The sequence below is a fragment of the Vombatus ursinus genome, unplaced genomic scaffold (assembly GCF_900497805.2).
Source record: "Vombatus ursinus unplaced genomic scaffold, bare-nosed wombat genome assembly UNPS02010219.1, whole genome shotgun sequence".
Classification (NCBI taxonomy): domain Eukaryota; kingdom Metazoa; phylum Chordata; class Mammalia; order Diprotodontia; family Vombatidae; genus Vombatus; species Vombatus ursinus.
This window is the reverse complement of record NW_020949997.1, coordinates 68,447-94,423: the sequence shown is the minus strand read 5'-3', so window position 1 is coordinate 94,423 and position 25,977 is coordinate 68,447. Positions and strand designations below refer to the sequence as shown.

The window sequence follows — 25,977 nt, the reverse complement described above, 5'->3', positions numbered from 1 at the left end:
AAGGAAATTCAAAGCCGGTAACTTCAACAGATTTTTCCCAACACCGCAATCTCATGTACCAGAAGGATTACATCAAGGGGCTAAAAGTCACTCGCCTTCAAAAAATGCAGGTACAAAGTGTCCTGTATCCCAACCAAGTTCCTAAGTCCACTATAGACACTCAGCAATTCTATTAATCTCTTCTTCTTGAGTTCCTAGTAGTTCCTTGTTCCTTGAGTTCCTAGTTCCACTGTAGCAACTGTTACAAGTATTTATCCTTAAATTTCCAAATGCTTTCTGATTCTTTCCAATCCTCACTCTCAGATGAATTTACCTTTTATTTTACAGAGATCCAGGTCGTTTTGGTCTAAGTGCCCTGACCATATTTTTTTTCTACTCAAACTGTGCTACATCAACTCTTTAATCCTTCCTTCTAGTCTTGGAGGACAAGATGCTCCTCCCATTCTTTAAACCTAATCTTTTCATTTATGCTCATGAATCCATCCAGTTTCTGACAGAAGGAAAGACCTGGCTCCCAAACTTATTGTTCCTTTCTAGCAATCTCCAATCCCACTCCTATGCCTGGAGTGAGTATTTGACAAAAGATTCTTCTTACAAGATATCCTGATAAAAATACTTTTATGTAATATTACTGATCATCCTAGTTAAGTGCTCACTATGTGTCAGGCACTGTGCTAAGTGCTGACAATAAAAATAAATATAAGGAGAAAGGCAGACCCTGTCCACATTCTCAAGGAATGTACATTCTAACATGGGAAGACAGCACATGAAGGAGATGGGGGGAGAAAAGATATGAAAGCACCCAGCAAGCTGTTGTTGTGTTTGTCCTTCATCTCAAAGAGGACCATGACATCAGGGAGATGATGACATGACTTGCAATTGACTTTGTTTTGAGTGAGGGAGCCCTGTGCAAGGCCACCAGCCTCACTTTCTCCTCCAGAGCTATCTGGGTCCAGTGGCCAGATATTCATCAGGATGACTGGAGATGGCCCATGATGCAATGGGAGACCCTGGCCCTTTCAAGCTAAGGTCTTTTTAGGTTTTCACTTTGAGTGAGGTAATGCCCATTCAGTGAAGTAATGCCCATTCAGGTTTTCACTTTGAGTGAAGTAATGCCCATTCCCTCTTTAAGAAGTGGGTCAAGGGATGGCCCCTTTAATTAAAAAAATCAAACTGGGAGGGGAAGTATGGATTAAAATTTTGCTGGCCAAAAGAGAAAGCTACTATTTACATTCACTCAGAGCCAGGAGGGCCCAAAAAATAACCATTAAGTGGTGCTTGGGCAGGGACCTTTTGTTGTCCAACCTATGCGCTCTAGAGTGAATTGGGTTTAAAGCTTAGTCTTTGAGAAGGTAATTTTGATGACCTAGCAACTAGAAAAATCTCAAAGGGTCAGGAATGCAGCCTGAAGATGAATGAAGATATGATTGGCTTGGGCATCCTCCTTAAAATGGTAGTTCTGGAAGGAACTAGCCAATCAGAGGCAGATATCATAGGTCCCAGATGGTTCTTCCAATGGGAGAGATCCAAGGGTGCCATAAGCTTCCAGGGTGAAGAGGTTTCTATAACCTGGTAGAGAAAGTCTAGAGAGTCAGAAGGGCAGCAGGGAGAAGAATGAAAACCTGACTTACAAGACCCCCAGTCTTCAGATCTTATCTACTCATCCAGACTTAGAATCTTGGAAGTCGTCTTTGACTTCTAATCAATCATCAAGCCTCATCAATTTCCCTTGTCCCAAACTTATTCCTTCAGAATTCACAGTGTCAGGGGCATTTAGGTGGCGCAGTGGATAGAGCACCGGCCCTGAAGTCAGAAGACCTGAGTTCAAATCCGGCCTCAGATCAAACACTTGACACATACTAGCTGTGTGACCTTGGGCAAGTCACTTAACCCCAAAACACCTAAAAAAAAAAACAAAACAGAATTCACAGTGTCTTCACTGAGGCCCTTATCCCTTTGAGAATTGCTACAACAGTCTCCTCAGTGAATCCTTATATCCTGTATGTACTTCCTCCAACTTATACTGCACCATTATTGTTTATCATACTATTCCTCTGCTTAAGAGCTTCAAATAAAAGAAACTGACGAGGCCAGTGAGTCTGGGTTTCAAAAATTTGTTTGTAACACCTGATGGATGGGAACCATGGTGATAGAATGCATAAATATGGACTAAAATTTAATATCCAGGAAGGCTGAGATAAGGGGAACTGCAAATCAGGGAGGGAGTGGGAAAGATGCAAGGCAGCACATAAAATTTAAAAGCTTTTGCATGAACAAGATCAATGCAACTAAAATGAGAAAAACTATCAAATGGGAAATCATTTGGGAAAAATCAAATAGGATTCAAATGGGAAAAAATCATTGCATCAAATATCTTGAATGAATATTAGATATGGAGGTAACTAACAAATATTAAGAGACTTTCCCCAGTGTTGAAAGGATATGAAGATTTTTCAAAATAAGAGTTGCAAAACAAAAAACACTCAATATTATGAGAAATATTATTAATATTAATAGATGCATATTAAAAAACAGGTTTCATTTCACAGCCATCAAATTGGCAAACATAATAAAAGTGAAAGTGTTTGTTGTAGGAACTGTCTGAGAAATACAAACACACTAATGCACCGAACTTGAATTAAAGGCAATGACCAATATTGGTTCCAGAAGCCAAATGATGAAATACATCTTCCTCATCTCACTTGAGAAGTAGGATATTACTGGTGTCAAATGTTGCATACACCATCAGACATGGTCTCTGTTTTTTAACTGGTTTTGCTTAATTTGTTTCTTTGTGATAAGGAAAGACTCCATATGGAATAAGAGGATGATATTGGGACATGTCTGTGGTATAAAAACCCAAAGACATAAAGAAATAGGGTAACCTGGCAGAATTTTGTTTTGTTTTTTAAAGTAGAAGGATACTATAGTAAACAAAACCTCTCCCCCGTTCACTCTCCTAAATAAAAGGACCTATGGCTGGCTACTTAATAAAAATAGGATAACAAGAAAAATTTCTTTCACAGGGCATTTGAGAGCCTTTATAATTTAACTCCAACCTACCTCTCCACATCCTTATTTCACAATTATCTTTCATCCTTCTTTCAATGGCTAATTCTACCAGTTTGGAATGCTAGCTGTTTCTGCACTCCCCATGCCATTTCCTGCCTCTGTTCATTCATGGAGGAATTCCTCCATGCCTGGAATATATTCTCTCATCTCTACTTAACAGAATCTTTTGTTTTCCTTCAAGGTTCATCTCAGATGCCAACTATTCAAAAAGAAAACCTTCAATGATCTCCCAGATGAAATTATTCTTTCTTTCCTCAAATTTTCTTAGAACACTCTATCTAGAAGTCTCCACTGCCCCCATCATATATAACTTGTATTTTAATTGTCTGTGTACACGTTATATGAGCCTTTGTACAATGTAAATTCCTTGGGGGCAAGGACTGTTCATCAATTCAAGAACTGTTCATTTCTATATCCTGTGTTTAGTACAGTGGCTGGCACATAGTACATACACTTAATAAATGTTTAATTGAATTCAACTAGAAAATGGCTGAACAAATTGCAATGATATACCAAAATGGAATAGTTATTTTCCTGCTAAAAATTACAAAGGAAGACTATAAAATAATGCAGAAGGAACAAAGCAGAATTTGAAAAGCTTACATGGTTTTTATAACTACATAAAACAAAAATATTTAAATATAAAGCCATAAAAGAGATTGGAAGGAGGCACAATATTTCCAGTTAACATAATTTGCTAAAGTAGGTAATTTTACTAAAATGGGATCCACAATTACCCAAAAGCATTTACTTTAACCATATTGGAAAAATCAAATGTATGAAGAAGGGTTATTGCCCAGACAATGACATACAACTGAATGGATAGCCCATGGAATTAGTCCATTACTACATACGTATTGGACAGACACTGAAAATGGACAATGAATGCAGCCCAGAACTCAAGAAACCAGGCTGAATTGCATTAGGAAACTGTGCAGTGCCTTTGACAATTACAGATTTTCACTCTTCAAGTAAAAGCACCTCATCTTTCCTATCCTTCCCCCTCAAAAATCCAAAACAAAAACAAACAAACAAACCCCAAAGCCTATCTTTCTAACACCAGTTTTTCTTTGAAAATGCTTTGTGGTCACAAATCATGAAAGCCCATAGTCTCCAAAATATTAAAGTTGTGAGTATTCCAATGAAAAGATTATATGATGAGCATAAACAGGCTGAAATATTATTGGGCCCTAAAAGTCATAGACAAGATATCTTTAAAGATATACACAAGCAGACAATGAGATGAGTTTCTTAAGTAGCAAGACTAATGGATAACAATAACAGGCCATGTGGAACACACGTATTCAATCAATCAACAAATAATATGTGTGCGCCAGGCACACATAAATGCTGGGAATAAAAAGACAAACATGAAATAGTCCATGCCCAAGAAGCTTACATTCTAATGGAGGAGACAATACATACACAAAGTGGCACGGGCATTACTTGAGAAGAATAATCGTTTTAACATGGTTTCACTTTGTGCCAGCAATGGACATATACGTGTATGCTTCTACTGACACCCAGCCTGACTCAGAACATTTGGCACTGAGCAGTTGAACCTAGGTTGAATGGATTCTCTCTTTAGATAGTTTTCTGTCAGTTGATGCTAGATTTTGTGCCATACACATATGTTTCATTTCTTTCTTTTGCTGGTTTTTAAAAATGGCTATTACTGGAATGGTTTAACAAATCACGATTCATGAATGTAATGGAATATTCTTGTGCCATTAGAAATGACAAAAGGGATGGTTTCAGAGAAACTTGTATGAATTGCTACAGATTGCAATGAGCAGAAACAAGAGAACAATTTATGCAACAAAAACAACACCGTAAAGACAAACCACTCTGAAAGGCTCTGATCAACGCAATGACCATCCACAATGCCAGAGGACTCATGATGAAGCAGAAGAGCTGAGGTGTAAAATGAGACATTGTTTGGGACACGGCCAATGTGGGAATCTGTTTTGCTTGTATATTTATTGTATTTATACAAAGGTCTTTTTTTTCTCCAAAAAGGGGGAGGGGGGAGAGGTTGTGACAGGAAAAGAAAATAGATTTTGTTTATCTAACCCCAAGTTAAGAACCTTCCAGGCACAGGCTTCTTGATATTAGAACATCAAGGACACCAATTTTAAAAGTTGCCATATAGAAAAAATGTTTGTTATGGGCAAGACAGAACTGAGTACTGAAGACTGAGAAAAGATCTACTAATGAAAATCACTTTTACACAGTGAAAATCACTCTTACCGTTGTGGGAAGTCCAGGTGATCTGGTAAGACCTAAGGCATCGTTACTGGATTATAAAGTGCCTACCCAAAAAAAATGTTTTAGAGATTTCTCCTCCATTATATTTATTTCCTATGGATCTAGAAAGCTTATCTTCATTGAGGGAATGAATGTGGATAAATATTGATATAATGAGAAGCATAATTATTCCAGACTTACAGAAATTTACAAAAGTAGATGAAATATCACAACTTAACCTTATAACATACCACACATCCCAAAAGCTAAGAAATGTATCCAAGAAATGGGGCTAAACATAATTCAATAGCCTAGGAATTTGTCTGATTTAAACTCCACTGAAAACCTACTGGCCATAAAAAAACCTAGACATGGGGGAAAAAAAAGGACTCTTTTTCAAAGGTATATTTAATACCCAATGTGATAAAACTTCAATGTGGCTTCAATGTGAAATCGTGTAAATAAGATGACTGCAACAAAAGGATATTACTACTCAAAACGTTTTAAAGATGTAAGGCATTATGAGGTTTTTGACAGAAGTCAACAACTTTAATAATTTAACTTCGTCCCAGTCAATTTGCCCAGCACTACACCCAGGCTTCGCATCCCAGGCTGCATTGGCAGGGAAGCCTAGCCGGAGGACTGTGAGATGTCGTCCCACAGTAGGTGGCGCCCGAGCTGATCATGAAGTGGGGCAGAAGCAGAGCCCTCTAGGCACCAGTGACAGGCGAGGCTGACCTTGCAGGAGCAGGAGCAGCAGGAGGCCACCAGCCAGGCTCAGAGCACAAGGCCTGCAAAGGTAGGAGGCCCAGGCTAGGAAGCCCTGGGCACCTGCTCCCAGAGTCTGGGGGCCAAGCGAGGCAGCAGGCGGAGGCCCCAGGAGTGCACAGCTGGGTCTGAGGGGGAAGGAGGCCCAGATGGGGGAGGGGGAGCAGGGGAGCCAGAGGTCCCTTGTGGGGTAGGGCAGGAGCTCAGGGGGAGCCCAGGCCAGAGCATGGTGCAGTGGGGGATGGGATGCCCCGCCAGCGGGGGGAGGCGGCCCAGGCCTGAGCCAGGAGGCTTGGCAGCATCTCCAGCAGCGTCCAGGAAGCAGGGCAAGAAGGCCAAAGGGGGTCGAGGTGCCACCCACACCGAGGAAATCCCCAAGCCATCTGGATCAACACGACCAACCAACATTTATTAAGCTCCTCTTTATGTGCAAGGAAACAACAAGCCAGCTACTGGGCATACAGAGTCAACACAAAAGTGATGAAATCATACCAGAGGGATACAACATGTATGTAAATAAGCATAACATCAAGAAAAGTGACAGAGAAGAAAGCACTGACGCCTGGGGAGTCAGATAAGGAGGTGAGAAGGGAGTGCATCCAAGTCACAGGGAATGGATTAAGCACAAAGAGTGAGAGGGCTGAGTTCAGGGAGTCCGTTCTGCCTAGAGTAAGCCCAGCAAGAGGAGTGGAAGGAAAGATTGGGAATGGTCTTAAACGTCAGACTAAGGAGTTTGTCTTTTATCCCAGAGGCAAAGTTTTCGGACAGGGTAATGACGTGGACCAACCTATGTCTTAGGAAGATTATTTCAGCAGTTGTGCGTAAGATGGAATGGAGAAGGGAGTGGTTCTGTGAGTAAAAAGGTGACTAAAATACCTTTTTATGTAAAAAGTTGTGATTACATGGCTTAAATGTTTTAATAAAAATCAGATGAGTCATTTTTTAAAATTTGGTCTGGAAGATAGAAATATCCAGTCTTTACTTGGAACCTAAGCTCCGAATATTTTACTGCTACTTTAGTTTTCCTCTTAAAAATGTTTTATTAAGGCTTACAACATCTTCTATTACTTTTGCCAAACCTTGAGTTTAGTTAAAGCTTACTATCTACTATTCAATCAACAAGTGGACATGGAAAGGTCTTTCTCTACACCTCAAAAAAATTGGGGAAAAACTGATTAAATTTCTATGACAGATAATTTCTGTGGGTCTTCTGGTAGCTTGAAGTAGTTTTTTTCCCCCTACTGTTACAATGTTAGAGTTTATACTAAAGTAAAAAATTTTTCATCTTAGATGGGTACCTCCTTGCTTGAATCCTATAGACTCTTTGGATATCCCAGTTGGTCTTCAGTGTGTTTCGCTGTAGTAAGTGTGTTGGCTGGGGCTGCTGATTCAAGTTTCCTATTGTATTCTTCATTTTGGTAATTTTCTTCATTATGTCTTTTCATTTAAAAAAAAAATTAATCCTAGCTCTGTTTCCTCCCAAGATTTTTACAATCTTTATTCTTTTGGCATCGTTGTTTGCTTACTCATGTTAATTGTTGCTTAAATTTTCTCCATGACCTATAGCCATCTGAGGACATTTAAGAATATCTTATATTGGGTCTTTTGCCATCAAAATTGTTTCTGGTACCTTAAGCTGATTTAGTAGGTCTATGGTATTTTTTTTAAACTATCAAGATTTTGCTCAGCTCATTCGTTTTGGGTGACTTTTATTTACTTACAGTCTTTAAGTCATGTTTCTTTTCTTTGGTGCTTTTATTTGTAGGGTTTTTTGAGGAGTTGGGGGAATGTATGATGAAGATAACCTGATTTTCTTCAAAAACCTCATTCCATCATCATGACTAGAATGCATCAAAAACTGCCTCTTGCTGGGCAGACCTGGAATTCAAGCTGGTCCAACTGTTTTCTTGTTGTCAGGTAAAGGAGGGTGGATATTTATGTTTTCAATGAGTGAGGTGAGATTACCTCTTATTCCCCCCAACCCCACCCCTCAACAGAAATCTTTTGTTCCAGACCCAGTTGGCCTTTTCACTGTCCCCTAAACCTGTCTAACCCTATTTCTGAATCTTTACTTGTTGTTTAGTATTCAAGGGCTCGGTGTGCCTTCCCCTATATACTCTCTGCCTACTCACATCTTACGTATCTTTCACATCAAGCCTTCCCTTTTAAACAAAGCTTTTCCTCACAACTGCACACTGATGTCTCCCTTCTCCTTGACCTCTCATCACACTTTCTGTCTCTACCACACTTTTTGAGCATTTAATCACAAATGATTATGTGACAAATGAAGAGCTCTGCAGAAGGTGGTACATAGCAGATATATTGGAAGCACTTTATTACTTGTAATAGTTGGAATGCTCCAAATTAGACACTGGATAGTATGAATCATCTGACTGAGAGGTTGGACGGAGATGAAAATGGCCCAGGATTGTTAGTTCTAGTGGATGGCGGATTTGTGCTTGTGTTGCATCAAGTAATGAGAATTATAAATGAGCTATTCTTCAACTGAACACATGTGTACATGTCTTATTTCTCCCAATAAGACTGGAAGATATTTAAAGGAAGAGGCTGCCTTTGCATCCCACCCAAGTTATTAACCTACACTGTTAGGTTAGTAACAAATACTAGCTCAATTAAGCCAAACAGGGAAAGGTGCTTATACTATGCCAATGTATTTGCAATAGATAATACACCAGACCACAGAAAGGAACCCATGTCCAGCTTCAGGTTCTTGTACCTGTCCCATTTAGTGAGTAATCTTTTGCAGTTTTGACCAAAGTCCAGGTATGGTATAGTCAGAGTTCCCCCAAAACACAGGCTGTGCCCAGCTTTGATTGATCTTCTGTGATACATAGAAGCAGCACCTCAGTCTGCTGACCTGAGATCAATCATTTCAGCTCTGAGAGACTAAAAGAAACGACTGTACTACTATGACATCAGGCACACACATACACACAAATGCACACAATAAAGCAAGATGTTCAGAGTTTGAGAACAAGGTTGACAACATTAGCAATTATCTCAGGATTCTTTCCATTTCTTCTACTTGTCTCTTAATTTTTCATTCTTCCCCTCTTTTCCAAAAGCAGGTCCCCAAAGTTACCCATACTTGTCCCAGAGGGATAACTCAGGAGACTAACAGGTCCTCTCCCTTTAATTTCTCTCTGTGCCATATGACAGGTCACATTTTTGTTACCCTATTTCTCCATAACTTTGGAGCTGGTCTCCTATCTATCCAGGGCAAGGGAGTAATATAAATAAAAAACATCACATCCAGGCATCAGTTAATTTTCTTATACTATTTCACACATGAAACTGGAAGTCAAAAAAATCACCTTACTGCCAGACATATTGAGAGAACTAATAACAATTTAATTAATTATTAAGATGTAAGAATGGGAAAATAGTCTGAGCTCCTAAAAGAGGGAACACAATAAAGACTGTTGATATAAAGTAAAATCTACAATCTCTGATTGCCTACTATTTGACTGCCCCATATCACTTCAAAGAGTGAGAAAGATTAGAGGAATTGCACACATCATTCTCAGTTTTAGAAGGAGCAAAAGGGAAAAAAAAAAAGGAGCAAAAGAGAAAAAATTTGCTATTACCTGAAAGTCACATGATACTGATACACAGCTTCATTCTGACAGTGTATTTTGACGAGGTTCAATCCCAAAGGTTGGGGGATCCCTTTTGATCCTTGTTTCACAAGGGGCTCTCTGGGAAAAAATACACACATGAAAAGAACAACACAATAGACAAGCTGGAGGAAGTATGAATATGTCATGATTCTGCCCAGATATCTAAGAAATCATAGCATTTAGATGCAAGTTTTGAAGCATAATATCAGAAGATATAGTTTTAGCAAAATCTGTTTTGAAAATTCAATTCAACAAGCATTTATTAAGTGCTTACTATGAGTGGACCACCACGCTAGGCTCTAGAGGATACAAAGTTAAAAAAAGAAACACCCCTGCCCTCATGGAGCTTACAGTCTAGCAAAGGGATAATACATATACAAATAGCTATAATATACAATGTTATCTAATAAGTACATTAGAGAATGGAAAACAAAGTCTGAGAGGGAGGCAGCATGGCATAATGAATAGACACTTGACCTCAGAGTCAGAAAGTCAGGAAGACCTGGAATCAAGTCTAATCTCTGACACAAACTGGCCGTATGACCCTGGCACATAATCTGTCAAAGCTCCAGGCAAATAAGACTATAAAGTGTGGAGATGGTACAAATCTGCACTGACTAAGGGAGTTTCTTCATCTAAGAGTTCCATATTATCAATGAAGTAACAGGTCCAGTCTCAATCCCTAACCCTATGAGGACTACGGTTGGGTTTAGTTGGGTTTAAGCATAAACTCACAAAGGATTTCAATAACGTTCTCCTCCCTCTCCCAGTTATCTTCTCCAATTTGGTATTATGATAAGGAATTCCTCTTCTACAAGTCCTACTATATGGCTTCTTTTGGTGTAGTGGTAACCCTAGGTTAAAATCCCAGAAAGACTTCAAAAACAGGCCTGGAGACTATGTATATGTCATCCTAAAACCAGACTAGTTAAGTTTGGAGAGGATTATCAACAGAAGGTGATGATTTCTTAGGCCACAAAAATTCATGAAGCTACCTACTAAAAAGGTAGATATGTTGAAATATTCATCAGTGGAGAGAATACCTAAGCTAATTAAAATACAAAGCTCTGTAAATATTTAACAAAAGAAACTGTCTTGTTAAATCTGAGCTGGAAGGGAAACAGTGAATCATAACTCTACTCCCTAGCATTGTTACCCAAGGAATGTTACATCATTCCTTGACTCTTCTTTACAAATTACATAACCTCTCCAATGACCAAAAAATGTTATTACCCATCCTACTGGGATTCTGGTCTCATGAAAAGTACTATATCAGTTCCCCAGGCCTAAACAAATTAACTAGAAAGCCTCCAAAGTCATGATAGACCACAAAGACATTGCTCCTCACTTACTTTTTCTCCATCTGTTCAACAGGACTATCTGAAGGGTGATCTTGATAGAGGGGGAATGAGGATTTGGGTGATGGCAGTGATGATGATGATAACAATGGAGTATCTGGAGATGATAACTCACTTGGTGCTTTACATATCGCTCTGCCTAGGCCAACAGTTGGTCTTCCCAAAGGAGCCTCCAAGTTCCCTCTTCCAAGTGTCCTGAATTCATAAACATTACAGATTTTTTAAAAATTCAGTACTTTTATCTATGTTCCATTTTTATCATCTCTAAATCTACTTTATTCCTAGAATAGTCTACAAAGTGGACTGAGTGCAGTTTTGTGAAAATAAATCTCAGAAAACAATGATATAGAATAGAACATGCTATGAAAAGAGAGTAAAATGGTCACATCCACCAACTACTTTTGGTGCTGACCTTCTAGATTACTTCCTACATCAGAATTGGAACACCAGTGTACCTCACTTAGTTTAACAATTATTTTAAAACCAGAATTAGAATTCCTAAGAGGGAGATGGGGTAATAGATTCATTGTCTTATCAGGAAATCGTATGTTTCCCCTCTTTTTAGTGAGAAAAAGGGAATGCAATTGCCTGCTATTCCTAGAAAATGCCTAAGGTCTGTTATCACTAAAACAATGTCATGAAGACAGGCAGACCAAGCCTTCTTAAAAATTTTTCTTTTGTTCTCAAGGTCAGTTAAATTAGTTTTTTGAATTGTAAGTTTGTCTGAGAACTCAACAACACTCACCTATTCCAACCAAGGGAGACTGATGACATCTTGCTGTCCCCAGCTGCCAATACCAAAGGGCCTGGGAGAGTTGGTTGATTCAGAAGCTCTTCTTGGCTTTTAGATGCCATATCAAAACTCAAGCCTCGGCCTAAAATGCCTCTACCTTAATAAAAAAAAGGTCAGATATTGGCTAGAGTTATAGGATGAAAAGAATTTTCTAAATGATCAATTTCTTTGGAGACAGAAAGCACAAGGATGAGAAAAGAGGAAACAAACCACTCTAAAGTCTTTGATCAGCCTGCCACTTACCAAAGGGGGTCATGTCTCTTCTCAGAGCAGGGCGGGCTGCTGTCTCAAACCCCAGCCCACGGAACATCGATGGCAAACCGACAGACTCCTGTATAAGTGCAAACAATAAATAATTATCAAGTGAGAGGATTTTCAAGAACCAAAAGTACTAGTGATTTTCTCAAGCTTCTGGCAGAAATGAAGGTCCTTTATCTTCTTTATTCAATCTTGGTAGTATTATAGGTTGAGGGATAAAGCATAATTGAACCTCTTTGTAACATTACTATTTGGAAACAACCAATTTACCTAATTAGACAACTGCCCAACAGTCATATTTCATGAGGAGACAATTTAACAGTAGCTAACTCTGAAAGGGAAAAAAATCCAAAAATTATCATAGAGATCAATTATATTTAAGCACAACTATATTGGCAGCTAGGGTGGTACAGTGGATAAAACGCTGGGCCTGGAGTCAGGAAGACTCATCTTCATGAGTTCAACTCCAGCCTCAGACACGTACTACTTGTTCGACCCTAGGCAAGTCACTTAACCCTGTTTGCCTCAGTATCTTTGCCAAGAAAACCCCAAATGAGGTCACAAAATCAGATGACAACAACAATATTTAAGCAAATATGCTGTTGAAAAGACCTGTCCTTTATTTCCAGTTCTACAAATAACTCCAGCATATTGTTTCACAGAACTACTGGAACTTTTGGAACTAGCAAGTACCTCAGGTCATCTAAATCCAGCCACCTCCCTATTTTAGAATTAGGAAAATTAGGCCTAGCAAGGGTGTTTAGTCCAAGGTCACATGGCAAAAAGCAGAGCCAATACTAGAAAACAGATCTCCTGAATCCTTATAGATCAATGTTCTTCCCACTGTACTCCATACCCATGAATTTTAGTTTGTCTCATCTAGAAAAAAAAATTTACATACTTCAAAGAGGACAGATAAAATATCTGTGCAAAATAATTTCAGTAAGAGAAGAATTATATAACTCTTGGCTGGAATATGTAAAATGAGCCATATATATTAAGTAGAGAATACAACAAATTATGGCTTTTTTTATCTATTTAAGTTTCATGAATTTTCTGAATTACTGAAACAGAAGAAATTAAGTGAGGGAAAATGGCCTAAATAAAGTTCTGACTTCAGTGTCAACTTTTCAGTAATGCTGACTCTTTAAAAACAACAAAGATTTCATTTCTCTTACAGTTCCTCAATTGCTACAAGGTTTTTACTACAGCCATTCACAGATTCCTTGTCTCATGTTACACTTACTATACTTCAACAATGTCAGTATCACATGCCACATGAATACAGAAGCCTTAAGCAATCTGAGTATAATCCTATGTTACTGGAAAATATTTATGTTCCTGCAAAACAATAGTACATTTCACACACTGCTAGCTAATGGCTCAGTCAGGTTTTCCCCTTGATCTTTTAAATCCTTTTGTTCTTTGAGTTTTATTTATGTAAGCAAATATTGTTCCTGTTATCATACATATACAGGCTTAAAGACACTAAATATTTATAAGTCAAATAAACTTTGGCTAAAAAATATAAACAAATGAATAGTAGCAGTAGCTAAAGAAATTATACTGCTTTCCCTTAGGGCTTAAGGGCAAAGAGCCTTATCAAAATAACAAACAACCAAAAGCCACTAAGCTGACAACTATGATCTCTACAGTGTTGGCACACTATAAAACAACAACAACTGCTGCCATCACTATATTGCTAACACCACAGAGAAAAAAGAATACTTAGAAAGCAGCAAGAGGTCATGTCTTGATTTGTCTCCAAAACTACTTCTTACAAAATCTGGAAAGGCACCAAAGGGAAGTGGTTTTGTACAAATCTCAGAGTGCCATTTGTGAAGCATTTTCCTGTTCATGACTAAATTCTAAAGTCAGAAATTCAAAAACACAGTTAGACAAGAAGAACATCATTAATGGGCTTCCTATGTTCTTACCTGTTGCAACTGCTCATATTGCAGGCTTGTTTCCTTTGACCTCCCCAATGAATTGCCTTGGACTGCCTGTCCTGCTCTGCCCACAGCTGTGTCCATAAGTTTGGGAACATATGGCTGAGATCCTGGCAGCCGTACGCTTGGGAGCGAATGGAAAGGAGGAGTTCCTCTGAATGGAGAACGAATAGGATCCATTGGTTGGCTGTAGAGGACATTGGTGTTGATCCTGTTTTGGTTAATCACCTGTCAACAAATTAAAGAGGAACAAAGGTTCCTAATTCATTCTACCCCTTCAAAACAAGCCCATAAGAATATAAGAAAAACCACAATTCCCCCCAAACTCCTCCCCAATTCCATGCTGCCCATCATTCTTATTCTAAGAGTGGCTCTAAGATATATTTTGGAGCAAAATATCAGTCAATCAACAAGCATATATTAAAAACTTACTTTATGTGAAGTACTTTGCTAGGCATTTGGGATACAAGTACAAAGAATGAAATAATCCCTACTTATAAGGAACTTACATTCTAATAGGGAAAACAAGTGCATATATAGGTACATACAGAATAAATACAAATAAATATGAAGTAGTTAAATAAAAGGTAGTTCTGGGAAGGAGAATACTAGCAGTTGGAGGGATCAGAAAAAGGTTTCATGCAGAAGATAGCACAGAAGATTCGTCTTTAAGAAGAGAGGGATTCAAATGAGGAGAAAGGTTGGAAGGAATGCATTACGGGCATGCGGCACTCCAAAGGCACAGAGATGGAAGATGGCAGGAAGGGAGATAGTGTCCAATGAAGCTAGACAGGTTGGCGCTGAGTTGTGAAGGGTTTTAAAAGCTAAACAGAAAAGTGTGTATTTCATCCTAGAAGCAACAGGAGTAGGAACACTGGAGTTTTCTGAGCCTCAGAATGTGGAGTCCCCTCTGTATGTATCCTTTATCCCGTCCATTACCATCTTCTGTAGCAAACAGCAACCTCAATCCTCTCCCCACCTCCAAATCTTCAACTTCTCCTATTCACTGATTCCTTTCCTACTGCCTTCAAACATGTTCAAGTCTCCCATCCTTAAAAAAAAAATGTTCACTAGACTCTACCTTCCCCTCAAGCTATCATCCTGTATCTTTCTTCCTTTTCTTAGCCAAACTCATTGAAAAAGTTGCCTATATTCACTGTCTCTCTTTCCTCATCCTCTCACTTCTCAACCCTTGCTGTCTAGTTTCCAACCTCATTACTCAACTGAAACTGCTCTCTCCCAAGTTACCAATGATCTCTTAATTGTCTAATCTGATGCTCTTTGTTCAGTCCTCATCTTTCCTGACTTAACTGACTTCTTGACTTGCATTATTGAGCACCCTCTCCTCAGGAATATTCTCTTCTTTCTGACTTTTCATGACACTGGTTCTCCTACATATTATGACCTTTCCTTCACTTCCTTTACCTATTCATCATCCATATCATGCCTCCTAATTAGAGGGTCTTCTCCAAGATTCTCTCTTGGCCCCCCTTTTTTCCTTTTCACAGAACTTCTACAAAGGTTCAAAGAACTAACTACATTGTCCAAAAGGTCCTCTGTTAAGAAGCTGCTTCAACATTGAATCTAGTACTGTTATTCAGGAAAAAGTCATGCAAAATACAATAAGGGTCTATAACCTGTGAAAAGTCTAAAGAAGCCTAAAAAATTCAGGTTGCCATGATATATTTAAAAAAGAAGAAAAAACTCTTGGAGTAGAGATAAGGAGGTCCTAAGTAGGAAATAATCTGAATTTAAAAAGACAAGGCATCGTGCTGATTTCAGACTCCTGATATGCCTACTTCTCTTTCCTTCCAAATAAGATGTATCAGCTACATGATACTAGTAAATATGGTAAGGCTGATAAAACGATTGGTGAGCTACAGAGAATTTTTAAATCCCTTAACAGAAGCCCACTCTAGGTTATTCTTTCTTACATCTGTAACAACTAGGGTCACATATGTTTCCAGGAAATGTTAATATCTGTTGTTCAGTCATGTCTGCCTCTTTGTGAACCAATTTTCTTTTGCATTTTCTTGGCAAAGATACTGGAATGGTTTGCTTTTTCCTTGTCTGGCTCATTTTACAGATGAGGAAATTAAAGTAACCAGGGTTAAGTGACTTGCCCAGGGGTCACAGAGCAAATAAGTTTCTGAGGTCAGATGTGAACTCAGGAAGATGAGTCTTTCTGACTCCAGGCCCACTATCTTGTCCACTTTACCACCTAGCTGCCCCAATAATATCTCCGGGTCTCCCTTTACTCCCCAATACTTCCCAGTTGACCCCTACCCCTTACTTCCCAATCCCAAAACACAAAAGTGTAGTTCAAATTTATACAACTCTTTAAAGGCTCACAACCAGTCAGAACTACTACTAGGAAGGTAGGCCAAGTATCTATTTTACCAGTGAGAAAACAGGCTCTGAAAGGTTAAGTGTACTGCCCACCACAGGACTAGAGCTGGGATGTGAACCTAGGTCTACAAGCAGAATGTTCTTTCTAGAGTTTAGTAATACAACAGTGGAAAAACTTGAACAGCACTAAAAAGTTACTCAAAAATATCTCCCATACCTGCCATAGTATCTAACATTACTGCTTCTAAAGACACTCATTTGGGTTAAGACATCATTTCCAGAAAGACCTTATTAAAGTGTACATGTAAGAAGAACATAATAGAACCTAACTAGACTTTATCTGATTGGTAGTTGTCAAGCAAAGAACAAAGTCTTGTGAGAATAAAGCACAAAACAGGTCAGTGGTTGTCTGCAGTCTCTGTTGTTGTTTTTCAGTGGGGGGGGAGTGAGAAGAGAAGAAAAAACGTGAAGCATGATAATGACTGAGAAAAGGCATCTGATCTTGGAGGTGGTAGAAGGGAGATAAGAGAGGTACAGTATATGAGTAATCTGGATGAATAAGATTGTCACAAATAGGAGAAACGGTAGATGGGTAAGTGGTTAAAGGATATCAACAGTTCCTCTTAAAATGCAAACTTATTAACCATATTAAAAGCAGAGTCTAGAACTGTGATTTTACTGGGGTAGGAACTCTGGGGTGAGGAAACTCCCTCTCCCAGTACTTGTGGACCACCTTCTCAGCAACTTAAGACTCTCCCTAGAGAGTGGACAAAAACACCACAAAGTTAAGTGACTTGCCCAGGGTCACAAAGCCAACATAAGTCAGAGGCAGTACCTGAATTGAGATTTTCCTGAAATTTTCCAAGACCAGCTCTCTATCCGTACACCACATTGCCTATCAAACCATATGAAAGATTCTACCAGTCAACTAATAAGCAAAATGCAAACTGAAATAATTTAGGTTTCAAATGTCATATTCAGCAAAATGGCAAAGATGAGAAAAGATGGAAATAGTCAACATTTGATGCACTATAAGAAAGACAGCATATTAACACAATGTTGGTGAAGCTGTGAATTGGTCCAACCAATCAGGAACGCAATTTGTAATTATACTAAGAACATGACTAAAATGTCCATTCCTGGGAATCTTATTTATAGACATATCACCCAAGGATGTCAAAGACATAAATGTTCCACAGACACCAAAATGTTCATAGCAATACTGTTCATAGCAATACTTTGTGCAGTGGCAAAGAAATGATAACAAAGTAAATATCCCTCAGTCTGGAAATGGCTGAATAAACTGTGGCATATCACTGCAACAGAATTCTACTGTGTCTTGATAACTTATGACTAGGAAGAATTCATAGAAGCAGGACAACTTAAATGAACTGATTCAGACTGAAGCAGCAGTAGGAAAGCAATTCACACAATGACAACAATATAAATAGAAAAGAAAAAACCAAAACGTATAATTATAATGACCAAGCCTAAGTGTTGGACATAGCAATAAAACTGAAAATATATTAATTTGGAGAGAAAATGTACCTCCCTCTTTTCTTTGCAGATGTTGGGAGGACTGTAAGTGTGGAACACTGCTCAGCGTCAGTGTGTGTTGCTTAGTTTCACTTTTTTCCTTTCTTTTTTTATTCTTTGTTATAAGAGATGGCTCACTGGGCCCAGAGAGGAGAGCTATATGTGGAAATGGAGATGATGTAAAAACAAAAGATAGCAATAAAAATTTATTTAAAAAAAAAGAGTGAAGTTACCTAAGATATACATTATTTCCCAATTTTGACTTGGGCCCAACCTTGCCAGAAAGCACTTTAGATCTCTCTAAATCCCAGCTGTGTTGAGAAGCTTTAGGTGGTATACATTTAAGAGTTTAGTCTGAAGAGTCCTGGGTTGGAATGCCTATTCCTCTTAGGCTACTTACTCTCCGTGGTAATCTGAGCACATCAAAATCAAAGCTCTAGAGTCTTTACCTAAATTTCCCAATCTGTATAAAAAGCAAGATGAAGTGGTTGTTGTCTTGGAGCTCAAATATTCCTAAAACAAATCTCTATACCAGAATTTTTTTTCCTTTCTCATTCTGCAGGAGACCTCCTATTTCTGCTGTGACCCTGGGTAAGTTTTTTTCCCCTCTCCAAATCCTCAGTTTCCTCACCTGTGAGAGAAGGTTAGTTGACATGCTCTCGAAGGCCCCTCCCCTCCCCCAACTCTCAAGCTACGGTCCTCTCTCTGATCTCGGTCAGCAAGCCAACCGCTCCTGACCTGGGAGCCTCAGGTCATGCCCCTCCCTTCCCCCCAGCTGTCTTCTCTATGGCTTCTTTCCTTCTCCCCCTCACCCCACCTCCTTCCCCTCAGTCTCCTAGCCCTCCGGTTGCCCTCAGCAGGGGCTCTCTCACCCCTTCGAAGCCCCTTTCCCTTTTTGGCTCCCGTAGGCAAAGGAGAATGGGACGGGCAGAAAGGGAGCCACGGGGATCTGAGCAGGTGGGGGGGGCGTCGCGCGACTCAAGAGGTGCAGGGGCGGACGGGGCGGGGGGTCCGCGGGCTGGCGGGGAGACTGAGCAGTACGGTCGGCGCCCCGGGCAGCCACGTGCTCCTGTAGGGGTTCAGCCCCCTCCCCCTAAACTCCCTTTCCCCCTCCCCCCGTCCCAGTCCCGGGCGCCACTCTCCCACACCTGTTGGGCCTCGCCAACACAAGCCGGATTCTCGGGACCCTCAACTGGGCCGGACAATGGCTGACCCGTACAGTAGGAAGCTTCGCGCTTCGAACTCCCTGCCGGCTCCCACTCCTTTTACCGAAGGAGTCGCTTCTCCTTCCACCTCTGGCCCCTCCGGCCCCTCCGGTCCCTTCTTCCCCCCCTTCCTGCGCTAACGTTTGCAACTAGGACGCGAAACCCATTCATTGGTTTTGACGCACGCCACTCACTTCTCCTGGGCCTCTCATTTGCCCCTCTTTGGGGGGGCGGTGTGGGGTGGGAAGCTATCGTCCTTTCCCACCTATCCCAGCGAGTTACCTGGGTTAGACCAAAAGGGTGTGAAGGCGGGAAAGAGTTTCAAAGTGATTCTAACTTTGACACTCAGTACAGACCACACTGAAACAGCACTTACGTGTAATGGCTTTCGAAAATATAAACTCTTTTGTCAGTAAAAGTCACCTAAATACTGTTTAAGCTTCGGTGACGTTTGTAAAAATTGGTTGGTCCCGTTGGGGGTGGGGCGAGGTCAGAGAAATTGCGCAGAAGAGGGAGGGACGTTGCGGAGAGTGTTAATAACTTAGAGAGGGGACAGTTTCGGAGTACTGTGGTGACGAGGGGTATGGCTCTTCCAGCCCAGCAAATAGAACCCAAGACACTACGAGGCAACTCATAAATCCAATTCTGTTGCAAGATTAAGGGCACCTTAATTAGTTAATTAATATTTAGTTACAAAAGTCTTTCCCTTAGAGAATAATGGTGAAGTTTCACCTCCTCCTTCCCTCCCCCTCTCCATTCTACCCTAGCCTTGGAGGTAGGAGACCCGGGTGGGAAATCCTGTTTTGCCAAGTCGCGTCAGGCCTACAGTTGTCACTTCCTCATGTGTGAAACAATAATATCAATATCTGCCACAAGGTTGCTACAAAGATAAAATGAGGTTAACCAATGCGGCTTCCCTTTGCCTCAGGAATAAAGTGTAAACTTATTCTGGCATTCAAGGCTTTCTACAGTCTGGGTTCAACCTACCTTTTCAGCTTCCTCCATGGGTTTTCCCTTTTATATACTTTATGCTCCAGACAAACTCCATTATGATTGTGTCCTGTCTAGGTTTCATGCCTTTATTCACACTGCCCTCCTTTCTTGAAATAGATTCCCACTCCCATTCTTTATTCTGTCCTTCCATACGGGCCTTGCTCTGTAGCCAAGTCCTCTTAAATCCAAGTCCTTCTTATCCCTCCACCACTCATCCCTGCACTGCCCCAACTGGAAATGATCTTTTCATTTTCATGTTCCTCATTACTGTCAGAATCATAGAATTTTAGCATTGGAAGGAATCTCAAAGGCCAACTAGCCTAACCTATACCTGAACAGGAATTCTTTTTCTTACGTTTATTGAGAGGGAAACCTTGACATACAGGCTATTTCACTTTAATATAGTCCTCATTGTTAGGAAATTTCTCATTAGACAACTTAACACAAATGCAAACATTTGTGCATAAAAGAAAGCTGAAAAGCATATGTCCGGTGTCCTAATGCTTTTCTAATCAAATACTTACAGTCCCACTTACACTCCCATGAACCCTGTCATGAGCTTTCTTGCCCTTCTATCCCCACCTCTGGGCTACCTCCCACTGAATCTAGAACTGGGGTGTTCCTGTTGATTCTAGCTTCACAAACTGTTTTCTTCAGAATAAGAAGATACTATACAGGTGAGCAAGTTCTAAGAATGTTACAGTAACAATGTACAAGTTTTCTGCTACGACTCATGTAAAACACATTTTCAGAAATGTGAGGGCCATATATTAAAGAGGGCATCTGTCACATTGCTCTAACTAGGGTTTTTGGAATCTCAGGCAAGCCAGGCTGGGGATAGGGACTGGGCATGGCAAAACCCTTACCAGCAATGCCCTGAGAACTCACTTTCAATCTACCAGGCATCACCTTCATTGTACCGTTCTGGTGACTTTAATGGTAAACCACTTGCGGTTAGGACATGCAGTAAAGGGGCCTATTCCTCAGGTAGTAAAGCCTTTATATGGGAGGAGGCAGAGTAGCAGAGTGGAGGAATAAGGCAGTACTAGGAGCAGCCATGGACTTTCTCCTCAGCCCTAGGATGAGGTGAGAATTTGTGGCAGATGCAGCAGGAGGCTGCTGGAGATGGGGGTGGTGACTCAGGGCCTGCCTGGCAGAGGGGGGAATCTTGTACTTTGGATGCAGAGTGCTGGAGTATGGTATTAAAAGAGGAACATGATGCACAGGAATTATAGACCAAAGGTCTATTGAAGCTCTAAATTTCACCCTGGGCCAATTGGATTGATTGAATTATAGTTATCCTACCCCAATTACAGCTCTAGCCTGAGTACCTATACCTTTGAATCCCCACTGTAGCAAAGAATGGACAATCAAGAACAAAGACTTTCTATTCTGGATGATTACTGCTTTGAAAAGATGGAAAATGAGAAATCAGAAGAGTACAGTGGGGAGATAGGATACAGGACAAGAGGTTTCAAAAATGAAAGCCACAGAGGAAAATGGAATGGGGGAGGGAAATAATTAAAGTTGAAAGAGAAAATGTCAAAAGGGAACTGGATATGAGTAGGAGATATCTGGTTGTATTTCTCCCAGTATGTAGCATAGCACTCTGCATATAGTGTGCAAACAATATTTGTTGAAGTGAATTAGGAAGAAAACTGGATAAATGGAATAGAAAGAACACCTCTGAGAAAAGGAAGAAAAGTGATAAGAAAACTACAGCCATATGAAAAGGAAAGAGGCAGGATAGATGAGAAGTGCACAGGTAGATTCACTCTCTACCATCAAAGTGTCTCTCAGCAAAGGGAAGAGTAGAGAGGAAAAGAAAAAAAATTAAGTAAAAAAGTTAAAAATCAAGATAAATCTAACCCATTGTTCTAAAATGGAAAGTAAGTTCCTCAGCACAATTCTAAATTTTCAGCTGTCAGACAAGAACATGCCAAAATATAGGAAGTCCCAAAAGTCTTAGTTCAGTTTTAAGCTGCAATGGCTTATATTAGAATTATAATGATAATTAATCATAATAATAGCTAGTATTTATATAGCATCTACTATGTGCTAGGCACTATGCAAAGTATTTTATAAATATTACCTAGCTAAACAGTTGAAACTGGTTGAAATAAGATTGTATTTATAACTCTGCTGTCAGCTTAGAGTCAAATTAGTTACCATAATCCCACCATCCTAAAATGAGACTATTAGGGAAAAGATTCAAGAGGTAGGAAAAACATTCAAGAGTAGAGGTTCTTCTGCGCCCAAAGTGCAACCAAATTGTGTATACCCTTTGATCCAGCAATACCACTACTAGGTTTGTATCTCAATGAGATCATACAAATGGGAAAAGGATCTACATGTACAAAAATATTTATAGCAGTTCTTTTGTGATGGTAAAGAATTGGAAACTGAGGGGATGCCCATCAATTGGGGAATGGCTGAACAAGTTGTGGTTTATGAATGGAATAGAATACTATTGTGCTATAAGAAATGATGAACAGGCAGAGTTCAGAAAACCCTGGAAAGACTTATGTGAATTGACGCCGAGATGAATTGAGCAGAACTAGGATAACATCGTACATAGTAACAGCAACATTGTTCGATGTTCAACTATGACAGACTTGGCTCTTCTCAGCAATACAATGATCCAGGACAATTTCAAAAGACTCCTGATGGAAAATGCTGTTCACATCCAGAGAAAGAACGATGGAGTCTGAATGTAGATGGAAGCGCACGATTTTCACTTTTTGGTTTGTTTGTTTGTTTTTCTGGTTTTCCCCTTTTGTTCTGTTTCTTCTTCACAACATGACTAATGTGGATATATGTTTAACACGATTGCTTGCTGTCTCGGGGAAGGGGAAGGGGAAGGGGAGGGAGCAATTGGAACTCAAAATCTTATAAAAAAAATGAAAACTATCTTTACATGTAATTGGAAAAAATAAAATACTATTTACTAAAAAAAAAAATTGATGTTCTTAATCTTTTTGGTGTGTCATGGACCCCTTTGGTAGTCTGGTGATGCCTATGGATCCCTTCTCTGAATAATGTTTAAATAAATAAATCATAAAATAAAAATATATGATTATAAATTAAACCAATTATATCAAACTAGTTTTCAAAATATTTAAAAAAAAAAGTTCACAGACCCCAGGTTAACCCATGTAATAGAGTTTGCAAATAGTAGGTGCTCAGTATCTATCTATTTTTACCCCTTGCATTTCATACAGGAAGCTAAGTGGCACAGTAGATAGAATGCCAGGCTTGTTGTCAAGAAGACCTGAGTTCAAAGTTGGTCTCTGGCAATTACTAACTGTGTGACCCTTCCCTTAACCTGTTTCCCCCAATTTCCTTATCTGGCAAATGAGGATTATAATAGCACTGACCTCTCAGGGTTGTTGTAAGGATCAAATAATTGCAAAACACTCAGCACAATGCCTGGGACATAGTAAACACTAAAATATGTTAGCTATTATCATCATCATAGTTGGATATAGGACAGGTTTATTTTCCTCATTGATAAAATAGGAAAATTGAGGTATACAATAAGTGACTGCCCAAAATCATAGGGCAAATCAGGGTTAAAACTAGAAAACAGATCCAAAAACCACTAAATCTTAGCTGAGTATTTCTGACCCTTGGCCCTGCAAACCATTAAGAAGGAATATCTTGGGAGACCTCAGACGCTATCTAGTCCAACCCCATTTCATTTTAGAGAAGGCAGCTAGGTGCTGCAGTGGCTAGAGAAAAGGTCCTAAAGGTAGGAAGACCTGAGTCTTAATCTGACAATTACTAGCTCTGTGACCATGGTCAAGTCACTTAACTGCTGCCTGCCTCAGTTTACTCAGTTGTAAAATAGGGATAATAGCACCTACCTCCCAGGTTATTGTGAGGATCAAATGAAATAATAACTATAAAGTGCTTAGGAGAATAATAACTATCAAGGTGGCAGATTAGAGCCAGCAACAGTTGAACCCTCCCAACATTCCCCTCTAAGCAACTTCAATAACCCTTCAAGTAAAATTTTGGAGTGGCAGAGTTAACAAAAGGTCAGGGTGACACATTTTTCTGGCCCAAAACAGGTCTGGAGGAGAGGTGTGTGTTAAACAGATGGATGTCAGCCAGAGCCAGGCAGCAGCACCAGTGCAGGGCCTCAGAGGCTGCTGCCAGAGCAACAGCTTCAGGAGCTCTCAGTCCAGAGACCATAAGGTGGGGTCAGACAACTAGTTAGAAAGAGATTGCAGGTGAAACTTTGCAGGTATTAGTTGTAGCTGGTACTGATTGGCAACACAGCAGTTCTGGGTTGCAGTTCTAGGGTGGAGAGGAGCATTTGTGGTTGGTCACAAGGGAGCAGGGAACCTGGTCTCAGTTCCAAGGCAGAAAGGAGCACTAGACTTGTGGCTTCAGAAGAGCAGGGAACCTGGGCACAGTTCCAGGGCCAAAAGGAGCATTAGTACTTGTGGTTACTGGGGAGCAGGGACCCAGGAGAGCAACAACCACACCTCTGTCTGGATTATACCACCTTGGGAGCACCAAAAACTCACTTAGAACTAGCTTTGAAAACAGCAGTGCAGAAAAATCCTGAAGCTTGGGACAATGTCTCCCCATCTCTAGGCGAGTAGAGCCCAACTTTAACAAAAAGTTCAAAGTCAAGAAATAGGCTGGAAAATGAGCAAAAGGTAAAAAGAACTTGACCATAAAAAGCTACTATGGTGGCAAAGAAGAGTTAGAAGCAAACATGAAAACATCTACAACCAAAGCCTCAAAGAAAAATGCTACTTGGACTCAAGCTCAATGAGAATTCTTAGAAAAGTTAAAAAAAGATATAAAAGTGGTAGAGGAAAAATTGGGAAATGAAATGAGGGTGAGACAAGAAAATTATGAGAAAAAATTAATAGCTTGGTAAAAGAGGCACAAAAAAATATTGAAGAAAATAACACCTTAAAAAAACAGAATTGGCCAAATGGTAAAAGAGGCACAAAAATTCATTGAAGAAAATAGCTCCTTAAAAAGCATAGGCCAAGTGGAAAAAGAGGTACAAAATCGTGCTGAAGAAAATAATTCATTAAAAATTAGAACTGGGCAAGTAGAAGCTAATGACTCCATAAGACATCAAGAAACAATAAAAGAAAAAATAGAAGAAAATTTGAAATACCTCGCCAAAAAAACAACTGACCTGGAAAATAGATTGAGGAGAAACAATTTAATAATTTAAAATAATAAAATAATTGGACTACCAGAAAGCCATGATAAAAAAAAAAAAAAGCCTAGACATCATATGTCAAGAAATTATCAAGGAAAACTGCCTAATATCCTAGAACCAGAGGGTAAAATAGAAATTGAAAGAATCCATCCTGAATGAGATCCCAAAATGAAAAGTCCCAGGGATATTATAGCCAAATTCCAGAGCTCCCAGGACAAGGAAAAAATATTGCAAGCAGCTAGAAAGAAACAATTCAAATATTATGAAACCCACAGCCAGGATCAAAGATTTAGTGGCTTCCAGGTTAAAGGAGCAGAGGGCTTGGAATATGATATTCCAGAAGGCAAAGAAGCTAAGATTAAAACCAAGAATAATCTACCCAGAAAAACAAAATATAATCCTTTATGGGAAAAAAATGGATATTTAATGAAATAGAGCACTTTCTAGCATTCATGATTGAAAAAAAAAACAACCAGAACTGAACATAAAATTTGACATTCAAACATAACACTCAAGAGAAGCATAAAAAGGTAAACAAGGAAAAATCATAAGGTACTCAATAAGGTTAAATTGTTTACATTCCTGTAGAAGAAGATGATTTATGTAACTACTAA

The 25,977-nt window shown here is 39.6% G+C and overlaps 1 protein-coding gene across 1 annotated transcript in view; it reads right to left on the bottom strand.

The window, feature by feature from the left end:
- Positions 1 to 19,347, bottom strand: part of PIWIL2 (piwi like RNA-mediated gene silencing 2) — a 69,852-nt gene extending 50,505 nt beyond the window's left edge. The window contains 7 exon segments of the mRNA XM_027853955.1: positions 9,696 to 9,806; positions 11,081 to 11,281; positions 11,832 to 11,976; positions 12,123 to 12,210; positions 14,075 to 14,314; positions 19,185 to 19,301; positions 19,303 to 19,347. Coding sequence (XP_027709756.1) covers positions 9,696 to 9,806; positions 11,081 to 11,281; positions 11,832 to 11,976; positions 12,123 to 12,210; positions 14,075 to 14,314; positions 19,185 to 19,301; positions 19,303 to 19,347 — 947 coding nt within the window.
- Positions 19,348 to 25,977: the final 6,630 nt, after the last annotated feature.